The sequence below is a fragment of the Patagioenas fasciata genome, chromosome 28, assembly GCF_037038585.1.
Source record: "Patagioenas fasciata isolate bPatFas1 chromosome 28, bPatFas1.hap1, whole genome shotgun sequence".
NCBI classification, from domain to species: domain Eukaryota; kingdom Metazoa; phylum Chordata; class Aves; order Columbiformes; family Columbidae; genus Patagioenas; species Patagioenas fasciata.
This window is the reverse complement of record NC_092547.1, coordinates 1,267,345-1,287,648: the sequence shown is the minus strand read 5'-3', so window position 1 is coordinate 1,287,648 and position 20,304 is coordinate 1,267,345. Positions and strand designations below refer to the sequence as shown.

The 20,304-nt window shown below is 49.0% G+C and overlaps 1 protein-coding gene across 1 annotated transcript in view; it reads left to right on the top strand.

Moving 5' to 3' along the window:
* Positions 1-20,304, top strand: part of LOC136115861 (dynein axonemal heavy chain 9-like) — a 32,542-nt gene that overhangs the window by 12,128 nt on the left and 110 nt on the right. Inside the window, exons 8-18 of the mRNA XM_065862078.2 lie at positions 18-442; positions 2,437-2,659; positions 4,926-5,092; positions 5,459-6,329; positions 9,359-9,489; positions 10,601-10,727; positions 14,121-14,273; positions 15,485-15,610; positions 16,242-16,481; positions 17,572-17,732; positions 18,765-18,921. Coding sequence (XP_065718150.2) covers positions 18-442; positions 2,437-2,659; positions 4,926-5,092; positions 5,459-6,329; positions 9,359-9,489; positions 10,601-10,727; positions 14,121-14,273; positions 15,485-15,610; positions 16,242-16,337 — 2,319 coding nt within the window. The 3' untranslated portion in view covers positions 16,338-16,481; positions 17,572-17,732; positions 18,765-18,921. The remainder of the gene's footprint in view (positions 1-17; positions 443-2,436; positions 2,660-4,925; positions 5,093-5,458; positions 6,330-9,358; positions 9,490-10,600; positions 10,728-14,120; positions 14,274-15,484; positions 15,611-16,241; positions 16,482-17,571; positions 17,733-18,764; positions 18,922-20,304) is intronic.

Here is a 20,304-nt window from a genome sequence, read left to right as displayed (position 1 = left end):
TCTCCTCTTCTCTCCAGGCTGACATGGAGGACATGGCTGACCTGGCCGACATGCGCCATGAGCTGATGGGGCGTGTGCAGGCCGCGATGGCGGCCTGCTGTGATTACCGCAGTGCCTTCGACCACTACTCCTACCTGTACGGAGAGGACAGAAAGGAGTTCTTCCGCCAGTTCCTCCTCTACGGGCACATTCTCACTGCGGCAGAAATCGAGGCCCATGCAGAGAACGGGGTCCCTGAGTCACCTCCCACGCTGCAGCAGTTCCGAGAGCAGATTGACTCCTACGAGAAGATCTATGAGGAGGTGAATCGCATCGAGCCCATCAGCATTTTCCAGAGTTGGATGAAAGTTGATGCTCGGCCTTTCAAAGCGTCTCTGCTGAATGTGATTAAACGGTGGAGCTTGGTGTTCAAGCAGCATCTCATGGACCACGTCATGCACAGGTAGGAACCGTTCTACCTCTTCTTCCCAGAACCAAAGTGGGTTTCTCTTGTGTTGGCTGGGCTTTATCATTTCACACTGATAAGCAAAAGGCTAATACAGGAGCAAGAGGAGGGGGCACACACCCCCTGCCAGCTCCATCGCATCTCTGCTAACTTTCATCCCCTCGTCTCTGCTGGGAGCAGCTGGTCCAGCTGAGTGTGTAAAGTGCAAACAGTTCCACGAACTCGGTACCATCGACATCCTGCGAGCTGATGCTCCTACGACCTACTGTGTGGTGTTGGACAGGATGTCTGTTTGTCTGTTCATCCTGGTCCAACTAATCTAATCTCTTCTAGGGCTCTATGCTTATTTTGTTGAATTTGCCATCAGTAAAGCTGCATTAATGCCATGAGATACTTGCTCCGTTTCTAAATGCAGTGCTCTTTTGAGTGCACTCTTTGTAAAAAAAGTAATTTGGGTTGCCTGGCATGAGCAGTCATGGGGAGGCAGTTTCAAGGTTACAAAAAGGAGGAGCTTTGGATGTAAGTTTTGAATTAACATGTGTTCCCTGCTCTGAATAGCTGCTCAGCCGCCTGGTCTCTGCAGGATGATGTGTTAGGTGATTTATTTGAGTAGTAGCAGCTGAAGGATGCCACAGGGCTTGGATGCTTACGAAGAAATATTTACAGACATATGTACTAGTGAAGGCTGCTGCGTGTGGTGGCTGCTGTGATCTCTTGCGTTCTTTTCAGCACGATAATTCCTGTGCAAAGAGGTTTTTGCATAGGTTAGAACAGGCATTTAGGAGTTCTTATTAAGAGCTCCTGACTCAGCAGTTTAGTCTTTAATAGGTGAAGTGTTTAGGGCTTTGTTTTGGTCCAGCAGCATCCACAGAATTTAAGCGGGCACTTCAAAAGTAAGCGTTTTGAGAAGGGAAGAATGGAAAGGACCAAAGATCCAGGAGCCCGTCAAGCTCTGCTAACAGTGTCCAGCAGCTGGTGAGATCAAGAAGCAGGTAGGGAAACTTCCCCCAAATAGTCTCCTTGTCTCTAACCATTCATACCTGAGGACTTTGAGAGTCATGGGTTGTACCTTTGTATCTAAAGACCTGGATGGATTTTTTTTTCTCCCACAAATGTTCGGTTGCTTTTCTGAACCGCTGTGAATTTTTAACATCTGCATCCTTCTGCAGCAGAGACTTACCCTCTGAAATAAGGCAGCGTGCGAAGAAGAATCCCTGTTTGTTGTAGCTTTACAACCTACCAGGTTCATTTGTTGAATTCTTGTATTGGAAGAGATGACATGAAAACTGTCCTTTCAAATTCACTCTCTTCAGACCACAGACCCGAGCTCACAGGTCTCCCTTATAGAATCATAGGATAGAGTCATAGAATCTGTTTGGTTGGAAGAGACCATCAAGATCACAGAGTCCAACCATAACCTAACTCTGGCACTACCCCATGTCCCTGAGAACCTCATCTATATGTCTATCCAACCCCTCCAGGGATGGTGACTCCACCACTGCCCAGGGCAGCCTGTTCCAAGGCCCGACAGCCATTTCTGTGAATAATTTTTTTCCTAATACCCAATCTGAACCTCCCCTGGAGAAATTTGAGGCCATTTTATCTTATCACTTGCTACCTGAGAGAAGAGACCAACCCCCTCCATGCTCCAACCTCCTTTCAGACAGTTGCAGAGATCAGGTCTCCCCTCATCTCCTGTTCTCCAGGCTGAACAGCCCCAGCTCCCTCAGCTGCTCCTCGTAAGACTTGTGCTCCTCAAATGCCTTTTCTCCAACCTGTGAAGTCCCAACCCATTTATCCGTTCCTCACAGGAAGCTGTACCACATCTATGGATCCCTGTGAGCATGAACTGTGGTTCTGATGCCCTCAGCATGTTGCCATGTGATGGGCAGAGTTAGCCAGGCCTTTCCCTCTCCGTGCCAGTCCAGCTGCCTGGATGATTCCGGTAGGAACTGCTCTCATTTGGTGCTTTCCTGTTTTGTGTTCTACAGCTTGTCTGACCTGGACGAGTTCATAAAAACTGCTGACAAAGGTTTGAGCAAAAAGGTTGAAAAAGGCGATTATGATGGTTTGGTGGAGATCATGGGGCATCTCCTGGCCGTTAAGGAAAGGCACAGTGTCACCGATGCCATGTTCGAGCCCCTGAAGCAAACCGTCGAACTGCTGAAGACGTATGAGCAAGAGCTGCCGGAGGAAGTCTATAAGCAACTGGAGGTGGGTGAAAAGCTGCGGTGGACACGGCGGTTTGCCAAGTAGCCAGCGTCAAAGAGCATGAGCTTAAGAGCATTGCAGGAATATTTAAAGCCCCACTCCCTGTCATTAGAGGGCCTCAGTGGATAGTATTTTACTATTGTGGGATGTGCCTTAATAGCTCTAAATTTTGGAGTTATATTGAGGTTTTTCTTTTAAAGCAGAGATTAAGCCTTTTGTTATGTATGAAAAACATAGAATTGCCTGCTCCAACTCTCAGCGATTACTCTTGAAAAAAATTAATGCATTTTCAAATACATCTGTTAATTAGTTTGAATTATAATTATTTTTAAATAAGCCAGTTCTTGGCAACTGTGGAGATGGGAAGGATAATGTTGGCAGAGGAGTCGCCTTCTCATAGGACTTCAGTCCTCCACTAGGTCTATAACACCCAATCTGCTTGACCCAAAGGACATCACTGGGAGCACGTTATGAAAGTATTTCAGCACCTTTCCACATCTGGCCCTGATGAATCAATTTTTCTTTGGGGAATTCTTCTCATTTCTGGACAGGGGACCATGAGGTGAAGGTTGGAAAAGCCTGTGGGATGCCCAGCCAGCCTTGGGGAACTGGCAGCAGTCACCATGTTACGGTGGAGGAGCGTGTGGCTGCATACTGATGGATACCCCTTAGTCACGGGGCGTTGTGTGCAGAGGGCTCTGTGTAGGACACCAGGTTTAAGGCAGAGCTTTTTGGGGAGAAGTTCCTCCCTCTGCTGCAGGCTTGGATGGGACCTGAGCGGGGTTTAGCAATCCCCCAGTTTTCTGCTGGTGCAGCCGTGATCCACGGATGGTTGTATCACCAAATCTGACACGGGTAAGGGTCCTAAAGATAACTGGATTCCTACAGACACCCTGAAAAACAGAAGAGCTGCATTAAATGAATGTTTTGGCTGCTACAGCAGCTTCAGTTCAGCATAAAAAATGGTGCTATGGGGAACCCAGCTCTGCTGATTCCTCTGCCCAAGAGCTGCTTGCTTGGTGCCCGTTTGTGCGTGTAGATTTGAACAACTGATTTATTTTTCTGACAGAAGAAATGAGGTATGCAGGGCAGCCATTCAGATGTAGGAGATAACAAAACAGTTTCGTTCTTTCTGGCAAGTGACAGCAACACATAGTTGAATAATTCATTCACTGCTGTACACAGTAGGAAAACCAAAGTAAGTTCCTCCAGGTACCGCTCCCTCCATGGCCATGAAGATGGATGGGCTGGAGCTGATAGTTTGTATGAGAAGGACAAGGAAGCAGCTCCATGTGTGCCCTGCTATGGTCATGGATAGTGATTTCTACAGAGACTGGAACATGAAGTGCCAGAAAGAGACCCCTCAGGAGGGACTGGCCCTGCTCTGGCCGCCTCTGCTGCCTCCAGGTTATTTCGCTTCTTTGCATAGTGTTGGTGCATCTCCATTAGTCTTCTCAACTATGTGCACTGGGATGAAAAGAAGCCCAAAGTCTTTCCTGTAGGCTGGCACAGTACCTGGGGAAGTGGGAGAGCAAAGCTGTGGGACTTGAGGACAGCAGAGCCCTGGCTGGTGTCACTGTCTGGGGTGAGGATTTGGCTCGAGAAGTCTAGTGAGAAGAGAAGAAATCAAATCTCTTTCTAAATAAAATCCCAGGTGCAAAGGGTGGATTGTTAGCAGTGCTGTGCACCAGCAGCTTGGATGCAGTCCTGAGAAAGAAACTGTCTTATTTAGTACTAATATTATACAGGCAGGCTGGAGGGATTTGCCCCAGAAAGCTCTGTAGAAGTCCTTCTGGCATAATATCTTCTGCTCTAAGAGCTGGCTGGAAATTTCCCAGGCTCTGTTTCTTAATTAGCTCTGGGAAGCCGGACGATCTGATGAACTTGCATCCTCAGCCCACCCTCCTGCCTCCAGCCAGCTCTGGGTCCCGCTGGGCTCGGTGTCAGGAGAACTGTGCTCTCTCAACCACTGAGCCATCCTGGGAGCCCAGGATCTGGTCTGGGACCCTTCTTCTGAAGTTATTTAACATGTTTTGCAATCAGAGCAGTCAGTTTTAAAGTCTCAGTCTTCATTCGTCTTCAAAATTGTGGATAACTGATAAGTTTTATCCCAAATTGTGTTTAGCTTTTGCATCACAACAAAACTTCCTTGCAGTTTTAGGCATGGAATCTGTTGCTTTTCCTGTTCTGTGATTGTCCATAAACAGATCAGTCACATCTTATATCAAATAGCAAATACTGCCTACCGTCATTTAAATTTTGCTTGCAGGAGCTGCCAGAAAAATGGAACAATATAAAGAAGCTGGCGATAGCTGTGAAGCAGCATGTGGCTCCTCTGCAGGCGAACGAAATGACAGTTGTGCGCAAGAGCTGTGCGGCGTTTGATGTTGAGCAACACAGATTCAGAGAGCGATTTCGGAAAGAAGCACCGTTCAGGTACAGTGAAATTATAACATCAGAGAAGCCCTGAGGAAGAAAAGCTTCATGGGATCATCTCGGAGTGTCCTGAGGATGTGTTCTTGAACCCTTGCATACATTTCCTACCTGCTCACGGTGTTGTATCTGTTATGCCCTGGGTGTTTTGTCCCTGCAAACACTGTAAGGTGTTAGCAAGAGATTCAATCTGGATGCTGAGTGCACAATATTGCTTAAAGGGGTTGTCAGCAGTGCCATGTGGCTGCACCATCAACGGGTACTATAGATGTATCATGTCTGCTTTGTGTCTCAGAGGCACCATTTGTTTTATGTTTTCTTTAGAAGTTGTTACAATATCGCTTATGAAGAATAAACATTTCTTTCTAGGTTTGACACCAAAAAGCCTTATCAACTGCTGGACACAAAGCACATTGAGATTAAACAAATGGAGTCAGCCATGACCTCGATTTATGAATCAGCTGGTCTGTTTGAAGTCGTAGTGCCAGACTATAAACAACTGAAGCAGTGCCGAAAGGAGCTGTGTCTTCTCAAAGAGCTCTGGGGTATGATCTCCCTTGTGGGCACTTGCCTTGATGACTGGCAGACCACCAAATGGGCGGATATTAACGTGGAAAACATGGATCTGGAGTGTAAAAAGTTTGCAAGAGAGATTCGGAATTTGGATAAGGAGGTGAGGGCGTGGGATGCTTTCACTGGGCTGGACAGCAAGGTGAAGAACATGCTGACGGCCCTGAAAGCTGTGGCAGAACTTCAAAATCCCGCCATTAGGGAAAGGCACTGGAATCAGCTGATGCAGGTGACGGGTGTGAGGTTTGTGATGGACTCGGACACCGCGCTGGCTGACCTCCTGAAGCTCAACCTCCATAACTTTGAGGATGAGGTTCGTGGCATTGTGGACAAAGCGGTACGAGAAATGAGTATGGAGAAAGTCCTGAAGGAGCTAAAAATGACTTGGAGCACCATGGAGTTTCAGTATGAGCCTCACCCCCGGACGAACATCCCGTTGCTGAAGTCAGACGAGGAACTCATAGAAACTTTAGAAGACAACCAGGTGCAGCTGCAGAATTTAATGACATCCAAATGTATTGCTTTCTTCTTGGAGGAAGTGTCCATATGGCAGAGGAAGCTGTCCACAACAGATTCCGTCATTTCTCTCTGGTTCGAAGTGCAGCGTACGTGGTCTCACTTGGAGAGCATATTCATAGGCTCAGAAGATATACGGGCACAGCTTCCTAAGGTATGAAATCCCAAATCCTATTTTTCCTGTGTGGAAAGCGTTGAAGAAGAGCCTCCATTACACAGAAGAAGGTTGTCTATATTGCCGTGTTCCCCCAAGCAGGACTGTTCTCTTGCTGCATTGCTTTCTTGGAGGCTCCCTTAATGCTACAGCAGTTTCCCCAGTGTTGCCCCAGGATGTTTTTGTACTGTTGGTTGTGCCTGAACCCTGCTGAGAAACTGTTTTTCCTCCCCTCCACCATTGCACAGCAGATGCAGAGTTCCTGGAGGCTGAGCAGGAGGCTGCTGGCTTCCTTCAGTGATACAGGCATGTTCCCTCTTTCCTTGGAGGGGAGAAGACGGAGATAATTACTCAGATGGTGCAAATTGTCAAATCAGAGCTGGACCAGGCAGCTTTGCAGTATCCGCTTCCCTGCCTCCAGTGCTGGTGCAGCAGGAGAGCAGCTCTTCTCCCACTTCAGCTTCAGAAAATTGAGCAGAGTTGTCACTGATGCCCTCCTCAGGGTTGTGACCTCCTCAGGGCTGTCTTTGAGTCCAGCTTCCAGTCTTATTCCCTATTCTCTTGATTATTTAGAAAATCTTCCAAGCTTGTTCCTGGCCCCGCTGGACCACTCGCAGCCCTGTGGAGGAACCTGCCTTTCACTCACGAGTGACCCACAGTTGGCTGTGTGACCCCCGTCCCTGTTCACGAGCAGCATCGCTGACAGCACCACTGTGGGACGAACACCCACGAGGGGATGTGCGCAGCCCATTGACCCCTGGACAACACACTGTTCTGTCTCCAACCCTGCACTCTGCTCTGCTTGGACTGTTCCTCCATCTGCTTCAGAGAGCACGCTGTGCTGAGTGTCCTGCGGGCAGTTTTTGGCCCCTCACACCAAGAAAGCCCTTGTGGTGCTGGAGCAAGTTGAGAGAAGGGAATGGAGCTGGTGAGGGGCTGGAGCACAAGTGTGATGGGAGCGGCTGAGGGACCTGGGGGATTCAGCTGGAGAACAGGAGGTGAGGGGAGACCTTCTGATCTCTGAACTGCCTGAAAGGAGCTTGGAGCCAGGGGGGTCGGGCTCTGCTCCCCAGGAACAAGCGCCAGGAGCAGAGGAAACGGCCTCAAGTTGCGCCAGGGGAGGCTGAGGTTGGATCTGGGGAACAATTTCTTCCCCAAAGGGCTGTGGGGCATTGGAACAGGCTGCCCAGGGCAGTGCTGGAGTCACCAGCCCTGGAAGATGTATAGATGAGGAACATGGTTTAGTACTAGATTTAGGTTATGGTCGGACTCAGTGATCTCAATGGTCTCCTCCAGCTAAATGATTCTATGATTCTGGGCACACCTCGCTCACTGGGCAATATATACAGGTGCTGATAACCAGTGCCCTGAGGCTGTACCATGTGCCAGCAAGCTCTTAATATCCAGGAGCTATCTAATGTCATGTATGAAATTGCATCATGATTTACATTTGCATCCTGCTGGGCAGCTGTCTGCATCTCAGTAGCTGTCTGGCAGTGGTATGAACCATAGAACCATAGGATGTCCTGACTTGGAAGGACCCATCAGGATTGTCAAGTCCAACTCCTGTCCCTGCACAGGACACCCCACAATTCACCCCATGTGTCTGAGGACGTTGGCCAGTCTCTCCTTGAACACTGTCAGGTTGGGGCTGTGACCCCTCCCTGGGAGCCTGTTCAGTGTCCAGCACCTCTGGGTGAAGAACCTTTTCCTCATGTCCCACTGCCCTCCCTGGCACATCTTCTGCCATTCCCTGGGCTCTGTCACTGTCACAGAGAAGAGCTCAGCCCTGCCCCTCCTGCTTCTGCTGAGGAACCTGCAGCCCCATGAGCTCTGCCCTCAGTCTCCTCTGCTCCAGCTGAGCAAACCCAGGGACTTCAGCCGCTCCTCATACGGTTTCCCCTCCGAACCCTTCACCAAGTTCATGTCCCTCCTCTGGACACCCTCCAGTAGCTTTATCTCCTTTTCTCCTGTGTCCCCAGCCCTGCACACAGTGAATGCTCCAGGTGAGGCCGCCCCAGCACAGAGCAGAGCGGGACAATCCCCTCCCTGCCCGGCTGGCCGTGCTGTGCTGGATGCACCAGGACACGGGGCCCTCTTGGCTCCAGGGACACAGGTGGCTCAGTCAGCAGCTTCTCTTCCGTAAAAGAAAGACTGAAGCTCAAAGTCTCTGTAGCTGAGCACCCTCAGGATGCATCCAGGGCTGGGGGGATGTGCTGACAGGCTGTGGGATGCTCACCTGGAGCTGGATCTGTGGCGTGAGTGTAGGGAGGGCTCAACCTTCCAGATGGAGCCTTGCTCCTGGGGCTGAACACAGGGTGGCGTGGAAGTGTTACCTGGACTGCTTGGAACACTTGTTCAGTGTCCCGCCTCACTTAGGAGGCCTGACCTGGGAAGAAGGGAGGAGCAGAGATGTTTTGAACATAGCTTGCTTTATTCTTCAGTGTTTAGCTCCAGAAATTCAGAGTCCCTGTTAGATATGGAGCATAATTGTTGATGTGGGCCTCCGGTGCTGACATGGGGTTTCCATACCCTCATTGAAGGCAAGGAAGGGCTCTCCTCTACAAGAGTCATCATACCCGTTTTGTGGATGGGTGTTGGGATTCCTGTGCTGTAGCAGGAGGGGAGGAGTGCACTCACATGAGGCTGGGAGCCTTTCCACGGTGTGGGAGCATCTCCTGCTGCTGCAGCCAGGGAAACTTGGTACTTCACCTGGACATGGGAGAGAGAGATTTATGAGGTTTTCCAAGGGGAATTAAATCCCATGAAAATGGTTGGTCCTAGACATTGCCTCCTGCATGGAGCACTTTATCCACAACCCCTTTGGGATACAGTGACAAGAAGGCAAGTGCCTGTTTGCAGACTAGTTTCAGGCAAGTCAGTGGAAGAGCCATTCTGGAATGGTGGAGGGGTCCCTGTCTGCACTGGACAGAAGGTTTTCCCCTCAACCCAAAGACAGCACCCAGAGGATGGAGACCTTTAGCACAAAATCCATGTTTTACCATGAACATGTTTGTGTTGCTTTTTAGGACTCCAAACGCTTTGAAGGGATTGATGTGGACTTTAAAGAACTGGCCTATGAAACTCAGAAAACCCCAAATGTGGTTGAGGCCACCAATAAACCAGGTCTGTCCCAACAACTGGAGGACATTCAGAGTAGGTAGGTACAACTTCAGTCCCAGGATTTTGTCAGAGACTGGGATCAGCTCTAACAAGTTGGTTTAACCTGTGCTCCAAGGCTTTCCTTCTGGACTGTGCGTTCTTTGCATTCACACATTGAGTCTTTTTATTCATGATCCATCACCCTGAAGCCCCCAAGGTGGATTCTGGCTTTGCGTATGTGCAAACTCTTATCTTGAATATTGATTTGCACACATACAAAGCTAGGCACTCAGTTGGTTTTAATAACATGTGGCCTCACTGCCACCCCAAATTTGGTGTCTTAAATATCTATTTAGCAGTCCAAGCAGGGATATCTGCAGCAGAGCTGATCCCATGTGCTTTAATTAACAAAATTATCTTTGTGTGTGTACCCTTCACAGATGGTATAACTAAACTCCCTGAGAAAGACCTTAATGTCCAGAGATGGATACAGTTCTCACCTAACATATGAGCTACTCTACCTGGAACACACCTAACAAGTTAACGTGATAGCTGTTGTGTCAGTAATAACTATCCATTTAAAATAGAGATCTAATTTTACTTCCTAAACAGATAAGGCCCGTGTTCCCCACAGAGGACTAACTGCATGTTATTTATGAACTTTGAAAGCTCAGCAGCAGTTTAACATGTAAACACTGAGAGATTCATTTTAGAACGGAGCAAACAAGTTTCTTTTCAGGCTTCACAAGCACAAAAAGCTGAGTAGGTTTGAATCAGACTTTAAAATGTGCTCATTAGAATAAAAGCAGTTTTGGAAACTTTCATCCTAGTGTGAAATCACCTGTGGCAGTTGAGAGCTTGTCTAAAACAGTAAGTCAGACTGCAAAGCCTTTCTAGCCTCTTCTTCCACCTGTGTTTCTGCTTTTTGGTGAGGATTCTCTGACTCTTTGTCTGTTTGACCCTTGGGAGTGGAGAGAGATCTATGAGTTACTATGTGCTTTGTTATCTATTTGGAAAATGCTGTAAAGGACCAGCCTGCAGGCTCAGCTCATGTCTGGCATTTCCCCATGGGAGGGGAGAATCTGCTCGATAACCCAAACTGTAGCACGACACATTAAAGGATATTCACCCGCCTGTCCTGGGCTCTGTTTTTCTGCTCTTCTCCCCAGGTTGTCCCTGTGTGAGAAGGCTTTGGCTGAATATTTGGACATGAAAAGATTGGCCTTTCCCAGATTTTACTTTGTTTCTTCAGCAGATGTATTGGATATTCTTTCCAATGGCACCAACCCACAGCTGGTAAGCCTTGCACTATGTCACCTTCACATTTTCCAGCTGTCAGTAATGTCAGGGTGGAAGATGCTGTCTAGGGACTCAGCTGTAGCTTATCCTTTCTTGAGTGCCTTTTCTCCCACCCTCACTTGGATTAACAATAACTCTTTCACTGCTGGCCTTCATCTGTCGTCTCTGAAAGGCAATGCGCACACTGTATGTTGTCCCATCTGTCCCTGGTGATGCTTGCAGATGGTTCTGAAAGCACTGCACAGAGCAGAGCTATGTTCTTGATACCATAAAAACAGTGGGTTTGTTTCTGCTGGGATACAGTGAGGTTGGGGGAAACCATTTCTTGAGGATCTCAGCCAAAACTTGTTGCTGAGCTTGGTTCCCCAAGCTGGGATGCCAGCAAACAGCATCTGTTGTTGAAAGAGCCACAGACCGATCATTCAAATGTGACAGTGTTGACAACCGAGGGCTTGGAGACGTCTCTGTTTTTAGGCAGAGGAGACATCTGCTAGTCAGCCACTTCTTCCTTCCCCCATGCAAAGGTCTTTGGGATGGCCTGTTTACAGGGGAAGAGCAGAACACAGCCTGGAAGAGGTAAGACAGCTGGTGGTCAGACAGTGGCTGTGGCCAAGGCAGGACTTCCTTGGGTTGCCACCCACCCCTGCACAGCTCTGCTTGGCCTTGTTTGGGACGCATCTTTTATTCAGAGGTTGGTGCATAAAACCAGTCAAAACGTTCACAGCAAAAGGCGAGTGTTGGATGATGAACAAAGTCCTAATTCTGTCTTTTGGTAGCGAGTATTTTCACTTTCTTCAGGCTTTCCACCATTTTCAGTATTGATGTGAGCACAGGAATGGAGCAGGTTTGCATGTGTATTTGGAAATGCTGTTGTTTACCTCTAACCTTTAACGCTGCTTCTGTCTGTGTCTGCTGCTGGGTGATTTCAGCCCACAGAGTATCATAAATACATAGTTGATTGATATTGAAAATGAAGAGGAAAAAAAAACCACAGGAAGCAAAGATACTGTGTTGAAATGCTCTGTTGAGTAAGAAGAAATTCCTGGTGTTTTCTGTTATTCAAAAGTATTTGCAGTAAAATCAAAGTAAATGTCAAGCAGTATCATACATAGATACACTCTCAGCCTTCCCAATGTAGTTTCAAAGTCTGATGATTCCTAAAGGAGGATTAAATACACAATGACATTATCCTCGTGAACTGGGTGCTGAACTTGTGCAGATTCAGGTGCGTTCGGGCTCTGGCAGCAGGATCGCAGCAAGTGCTGGGGTTGTGTCCGAACCCTCCAGACTGGACAGGGTCTGGGAAGCGGCAGCTGGGGATTTGTGACCAGAAGCTTCTACATGTAAGAAAAAGTTTCTACGGTTTACTTACGGTTTGAAAAGAGATAAGCTTATGGCCTCAAGATACGCTTAATGGCCTCAAGTTGTGCCAGGGGAGGTTCAGATTGGATATTGTAAAAAAATTCTTCCCAGAAAGGGCTGTGGGGCATGGGAACAGGCTGCCCAGGGCAGTGCTGGAGTCACCATCCCTGGAGGGGTTTAAAAGACATTTAGACGAGGTTCTTAGGGACATGGATTAGTGCCAGAGCTAGGGTATGGCTGGACTTGATCCTGAGGGTTTCTTCCACCCAAAATGATTCTGTGATCTGGGGGGATGCTGAGTGCCCTGTGCTTCTCAGAGTCACTTAGCACCTCCCAGGGTTTGGCCCTGCTTGTATGTGTGTGAGAAGCTGCGTCCGCTTGCAGCACAGCTCATGAGAGGGAGGGTTGTAGTTCTTTGTGAGTCAGTGAGTCAGAATTAGATGGACAAATCCACCTCCACCCTTCCTTCTTTGAAAGCATCAGAGCATTGGGCATCTCACGCAGAATCCCAGAATGTCAGGGTTGGAAGGGACCTGGAAAGCTCATCCAGTGCAATCCCCCCATGGAGCAGGAACACCCAGCTGAGGTTCCACAGGAAGGGGTCCAGGGGGTTTGAATGTCTGCAGAGAAGGAGACTCCACAACCTCCCTGGGCAGCCTGGGCCAGGCTCTGACACCCTCACCAGGAAGAAGTTTCTTCTCAAATTTAAGTGAAACCTCCTGTGTTCCAGTTTGAACCCATTGCCCCTTGTCCTATCACTGGTTGTCACCGAGGAGAGCCTGGCTCCATTCTCCTGACACTCCCCCTTTATATATCTGTAAACATGAATGAGTCCCCCCTCTGTCTCCTCTTCTCCAGCTCCAGAGCCCCAGCTCCCTCAGCCTTTCCTCACACGGGAGATGCTCCACTCCCTCCAGCATCTTGATGGCTGCGCTGGACTCTCTCCAGCAGTTCCCTGTCCTTCTGGAACTGAGGGGCCACAACTGGTCACAATATTCCAGATGTGGTCTCCCCAGGGCAGAGCAGAGGGGCAGGAGAGCCTCTCTGACCTACTGACCACCCCCTTCTAACCCACCCCAGGTACCATTGGCCTTCCTGGCCACAAGGGCCCAGTGCTGGCTCATGCTCACCCTGCTGTCCCCAGGACCCCCAGGTCCCTTTCCCTCATTTCTCATCTCCCCTATGGGAGTTTTTCTACCTCTCTGCTGTAATTGAGAGAGGCAGCTCCTGTCTGGGACTGCTTTGGGAGCTTCCCCTTTCTGTGGGGACGTCAATCCTAGGAGAATCTCACCTTCATTGGCGTGGGGCGCGCAGTGATGCAGTTGTGTGTTACGCAGTGGTCTGGAAGAAGTGCTGGTGACCTGCTCAGCTCCCAGCAGGCAGATGCTGATGTTGAGAGCCCACAGCATCTCCCTGTTGGCTTTGCAGACTCAGATGGAGGTGAACAGGAAAGAACTGAATTATTCTTTTCCTTCTGGAAGAGTGCTTTTGGTGAACATGGTTGTTCTATAGGAGGTCTGGGCTGTTTATCATAGGTCTTAGGCAGAAATAAAGATCTTTCTTCTCCATGAAAGAGAATTTAGGATATTTCACTAGCACAAAATCAGTTTCTAGTAGTGGAAAAACAGGAAAGTTCATAGTGAAGAAAACTCCACGTTGTGCTGAGAATAGGATGAGGTGGAGAAATGGCTACAGACTTCTCATCACTACATGTAGGGAAATTTGGGGTAGGAGTCATGAGGTGTTTCAATGTTTTCTATGCTTTTGCTCTGTATGGAAGATTTCCCAATGGAGAAACATGATTTATTAAGGCATGTCTGTTTTCTAAATTACGTAGAAATAGGTGGAAGTATTACAAGAGACAGCAAGAGGCTTTTGTTGGCAGTATGTTGGCCACATTTGAGAAGATGTGGTGCTACCTAAATATCCAAGATATTTTGTTAACATGATTTTGCTTGTGACATGTATAGTGATCTTCATTCCGCTCGTCCTATCTCGGTTGCTTTATTTACACAACCCGTTTTGCAGGTGCAACGTCATCTTTCCAAACTCTTTGACAGCTTGGCCAGGATGAAATTCCAGCTGGACTCTGAGCAAAAGCCAACCAAGGTTGGCCTGGGAATGTACAGTAGAGAGGAGGAGTACGTCAGCTCCAGCGAGCCCTGTGACTGCAGTGGGCAGGTGAGAGGGAAGTCCTTGTCTATCAAAACTGTCCGGTGGAGTCTGCTCCCCTGCCCCTCGTGTGAGATCCCTTGCCAAGACGTCATAGAGCTTCACTGCTCTCCCTTGGTGCATGAGAAAAGCTGGAAGAGGTGGTGATTTAGTACCTCCTTACACCACAACCTTTCGTGTCACTCTGGATAGGTCCTCACTAAGGGGGGACGTGGATGTCGCAGTCCACTGTGAGAGAAAGAGCTGTGCCATTTTTCTGACTAGGTTTTTAATTTGATTTTTTCTAAGACCTTTTGAAGGTTAGTCTTAAAGCTTGCTACAAATATCCTCGGTGAGGGAGGGGATGCAGACTGAAAAGAGACTAAGCTATTCCATAGTACCTCTGCACGGGTGTGTTTGGCAGGAGAAGGCCTTTTACCTGTTTCTCAAGTCTTCATTATTTCATACCACGAGTGAAAGTATGAAATGTAAGAATCAAGCTACTGCTCAGCTTATCTATCCTGGTAGTTTCACCTTTCTGCATGGTCTATTACAGGAAGCTAAAGTACGTAATACCGGCTACTGAGCTCCCCAGCAATGGAGCTTGCTGCGTTCAGTCTGTCTTCTTGTTGAGGGCTTTGCCTGTGAAATATGAAATTCAGCAGGAATTGTGTTCCCAAGTTTGGCAGCATCTTTCTTCTGCTGCTGGCAGACTGCCCACATCCCACCAGGGATTCTGTCATGGCCTGGAGGTGGAACACACCTGACCAAATTATTCATTGACGGAGTTCATTTTGGTTCCTCCTGTAGCTCGAGTTCAAGAAAAAAATCTGTCTTCTGTTCTTGGTGTCTGGAAGTAGATGCTAATCCTACAGTACCAGAATTAGCCAAATCTACCCAGTCTGAAGGAGGCTGTGAGGTTTGGTTAACTCATAGAATGTCCTGAGCTGGAAGGGACCCACCAGGATCATGGAGTCCAAGTCCTGTCCCTGCAGTGACAACCCCACAGGTCACCCCGTGTGTCTGAGGACGTTGTCCAGTCTCTCCTTGAACACTGTCAGGTTGGGGCTGTGACACCTCCCTGGGAGCCTGTTCAGTGTCCAGCACCTCTGGGTGAAGAACCTTTCCCTCATGTCCAGTCTAAAGAGAACTGAGATGCTTGCCTCATTTCCTATCTTCACTAATTACCAAAGGCACTTAAGAAGAGCAAATGTGTTACTGGGATTTAATCTCTTTTCCAGGTTGAAGTCTGGCTCAGTCATGTACTAGACAGCATGAGGGCTACTGTGAGAGATGAGATGACAGAAGCCGTCATGGCTTATGAGGAAAAACCAAGGGAACAATGGCTCTTTGACTATCCTGCCCAGGTATCTGCCACTGCTTCTTATCACCACTCGGGCTGGCTCGTGGAAAGGTAGCTCTTGGGTTCCCCATCAGTCCTGCCCTTCCCTTCTTTCAGCAGCTGTGGACAGGCATGTTTCTGGCCTCCACCTTGCTATCCAGGAGAGAGGGAGGATGAGTTGTCCTTTATCCTGGCGGTCTCCTGATGGAGTTTTCAGGCTGAGCTCCATGCTCTGGTTGGGGCTCTTGGTTGGGTGACAGAGCCCAGGGGCTTGGGCAGTGCAGTCTGTACAGCCAGAGCAGTGAGAGGTGCAGCAGGAAGGCAAAGTGGTGAGGCCTGATAAGAGTGAAGAGCCCCTCAGATGCACCTCTGACAACCTCGTGGTCTCCAACTCTTCCTCCTCTGCTGTGTCAGGCATGTGAAAGGTGCTGATTTACTTATAACTAGCTGCTAAATGTGTCTATCACTGATATGGTGTTTTAAATGAATGTCATGGAGCAGATCCTTGTTGTACTGTCTGCTGTGACTACTGTATGAAAAAATACTTAATTTCATGTCACGGATGTTTCATCCTTGATCTCCCTGTGGATCCGACACTCTTGAACATAAGGAAGCTTTGGTATTTTCCCTGATACTGAACCAGCCTATTTCCCTAGGTGGCGCTTTGCTGCACCCAGATCTGGTGGACAACCGAGGTTGGGATTGCCTTTGCCAGGGTGGAGGAAGGCTACGAGAATGCGATGAAGGAATAGCACAAGAAGCAAGTGACCCAGCTGAACACCCTCGTTACCATGCTGATCGGGCAGCTCTCCAAGGGCGACAGACAGAAAATCATGACCATTTGCACCATCGACGTGCATGCTCGGGATGTGGTGGCAAAGATGATAGCACAGAAGGTTGGTGTTGGCAGTTCAGCACAGTTCTGTGGGTGCTGGAGAGGGGGCTTCAGGGGGCCCAACCACTGGCCATTCAGATCACTGCCGGTCTCAGTGGGAGACGTATGACTAAATTTATTTCTACAATGTTTGTAGTAAGTGTGCAGAAAGCCCCTGTAAGCCTGCAGAGCTGTGCTGTGTCATGGCCCTGCAACACCAACTTGTAGTTGCTGCAGATTCACCCCAGGAGTGAGAGCGCGGCACTGCGTCCTGGTGCCAAGACATGTGCTGGTGGATGATGGTGGTGTGTTGGGAGGCTGCTGGACTCAGTCTCAGTTTTGACTTTAGAAAGTAAGAAAAAGCATTCAAGCTTTGTTCTTTGTAGCGTCCTTTGTCTGGTGTGGGGCCACAGGGACTTATGTGGGACTCCCTTCTCCTGCAACACCTCTCCCACACTACTCCCCTGTCCCTGACACCATGCCAAGTGTTTAGCCTTGCAGGTGGGTGGGAAGATGCCCTGAATGTATTGGGTTGTGGCTCTTCCCTCATCTGTGTCATCTCAGAGGCAGCCAGGCTGCTCACAGGGTTTCTGTCTTCAAGGCTCAGCTGGGCTCAGTGGTGCCTCGGTCCAGCCTGGGGTGAAGTGATGCATCTGGACCTGCCTGCTGGTTGTGCAGAGAGCGCTGGCCATGCCTGTCTTTGTCCACCTGTCCCCAGTCTGTTTCCTTGGTGCTGTCTGCAACCTCTTCCTTGTCTAGATGGCCTCTGCTCCTTCTCTCACTCTGGTTGCATTGTGAGACCTTCTTCATGACTTGCTGCTTCTTAAATCTATTCAGGAGTCTTTTTGTAAGGCTCTTTCTCTTGGCCATTAATTTTTTCCTCTCCCACCAATGTGGTCACTAATTTGGTTCCCCCCCTTTACTGATGGGAGATGGGGAGGTGACATTTCTCACCGCATTGCAAGGAGGCGGCCTTCCTCACCACACCTGCCTTGCAGTGAGGACCAGTCATCCCCCATGAAAATTTTATAGCAGTCGCTATTTTGGCCCCCGAGCTGCATGTGTCTGGCATCCCCGGCCTTCCTGTGATGGTGTTTGTGGGTGTGTTGCAGGTGGACAATGCCCAGGCCTTCATTTGGCTGTCACAGCTCCGGCACAGATGGTCAGATGAGGAACGGCACTGCTTTGCCAACATCTGTGACGCCCAGTTCCTGTACTCCTATGAATACCTTGGCAATACCCCTCGGCTTGTGATCACTCTGCTGACCGACAGGTAAGTCCCTGGGACACAATGTCATAGCTGGGCTTTGCCACACAGGTAGAGAGAGAGATGCCAACCAAAGATGGATTTAGTTCAGACACCTGTATCCCTCTTGTTCTGTCTCCATGTCCCAGCACTCCAGTGGTCGAGCTCTAACTCTTATCTGGTTTTTGGTGGTACCCTCTGGGGAATTTGTACATCAGATCCCTGGGTGGGATTCAGCTCACACATTAAAACACTTGTGGGTGTCTTCCTGTGCACAAGATGTCCACAGTCCATAAAGCTGGTGAGTCTAGAGAGCTTTCATCCCATCTTGAAGCAGACATCTACCTGGTTGCCTCAGTGGGGACACCTAGGGTTACTTGAGATACTCTGTGTTGTCCCACCTGGCTTCCAGCTGCCAACCCAGAAGTGTAAAAGTCTCCTATGGACCCCTTGTCATATCTCTCCACCCTATGTGACATTTCAGCAACCAAGAGCATCTCAGGTGGCTCTAGTCACCTGTGTTAGTCAGCTGCGTCAAGCCCCCAGGTATCATCAGGTTTTGTTGGCTATATTGACTACACCTCTGTGGCTTATACAGGTAGTATAGATACTCACATGTGGACACCACCCCAGTGTCCATCATCAACATGATGGAGAAACTTTGGGACTTGCTGCAGCTTTGAGTTGGGTTCACTCATAGGCCACCTGAGCAGGTTTCTGTCAGTGACAGGTCTTCCAGAAAAGCTGTCCTTTTCTCATACTGCCTGAGATGTGCCCAATATCCATGAGTTGTATGAGGATCCAGAGAGAACACAAGCTGGACATGAAGAGGTTTGGGCAGACCTTGGTGGAAGATGAGTATCTCTTGGAGAAAACAGAGCTGAGCAGAGGTGGTAATTAATGCCAAGAAGGCTTTCAGCTCAGACATGACCCCTGCTCACGTACAGCTTTTCAGAGGAGAGGCTCTGCTGAGTGCAATGCTCTAGTGCTATTGCCCTGCAGCCCACAGTTGACCTATTGGACATATTTCCTTTTTTCATTCATCATTCACTGTGAAAGATGTTACATCACCCTGACCCAGTCACTGCACCTGACCATGAGCGGAGCACCTGCAGGCCCTGCGGGCACTGGCAAGACGGAGACTACGAAAGATTTGGGGCGAGCCCTGAGCATCATGGTGTACGTGTTTAACTGCTCCGAGCAGATGGACTACAAGGTATGGCTCCCACCTCGGCTGCAGTGCGGTCACATGGGGCTGGGGATGCTCAGGGCCCGAGCAAACCTGAAGGATGAGAGTAATCCAATGGTACCTGGGGTGCATTAGGAGAGGTATGACCAGCAGGTCAAGGGAGGTTGTTCCTTCCGCTCTGCTCTGCCCTGGTGATGCCACATCTGGAGTTGTGTCCAGTTCTGGGCTCCCCAGTTTAAGAAGGAATAACTGCACAGAGTCCAGCAGTGGGCTACAAAGATGCTGAGGGGTCTGGAGCTTCTTTCTTGTGAGGAGAGACTGAGAGAGCTGGAGCTGTTGAGCTGGAGAAGAGAAGCTGAGAGGGATCTGATCAATGGATCAATATCTCAGGGTGGGTGTCAGAGGATGGACCAGAGTCTGTTCAGTGGTGCCCAACGCCAGGGTGAGGGACAACGGGCACAGACTGAAACACAGGAGGCTCCATCTGAACATGAGCAGAAACTTGTTTGCTGGGAGGTGCCAGAGCCTGGCCCAGGCTGCCCAGAGCGGGTGTGGAGTCTCCTTCTGTGAGACATTGAAACCCGCCTGGACCCACCTGTGTGATCTGCTCTGTGACCCTGCGTGAGCAGGGCTTGGACTGGGGGATCTGCAGAGGTCCCTTCAGCCCCACCAGGCTGGGATTCTGTGATCACCTCTCTCCAAATCCCTGCTACACTCCTTTAAGCTGAATGCCTTTTCCTTCTCCTCCCGTTCCTTCTCTAAGATTTGCACAAGGTTCTTCAGGAGGCAGAGACCCGAACTATCTTCTCTGCCTCATTATGCATTTCCCTTCCTTTCTGGAGTTAGATTTCATGTGTAATTCTTCAAAAATGTTGGTCTGTTCAGTTGAGACCAAGGCTGTGCTGATAGTTGGACCCTGGTCGTTTCTTCTCGGCGTGCTCGCGACCTGGCAGCCCCTGGCACGGGGAGGGACCTGTCCTGGTTTTCTCAGGATCCTCTCCCAGAATAAACCCAAAACATAGTGAACCTTCAGCCGCTACAGAGCACTGAATCATTAGGCTGAGTCTTGCTCTCTGCCAGTCTGGCACGGTACAGTGATTTTGGTAGCCTCGGATCATATTTCATTTAGCTTGTGGGCTCTCCCAGGAAACGGGACCATCAGTAATTCAGCACAAGTGACCTTTAAATGAAACTGGTGCACAGATATATCGAGAAAGTGCAATTAGCAGATAAAGTGGCAAGCTGCGCAGAGCTATAAATATTATAATTGAGTTGTGCCTGCTGTTTCCATGCACTTTTCTAAATACCCACAATAGACTGTAAATTGCTATAAATAAACAGGCTGGGAAATAAAATCAATTTTTTGCTGGAGTTGATTCCATTTATGATTTCACTCCTGTAATCTTTGTT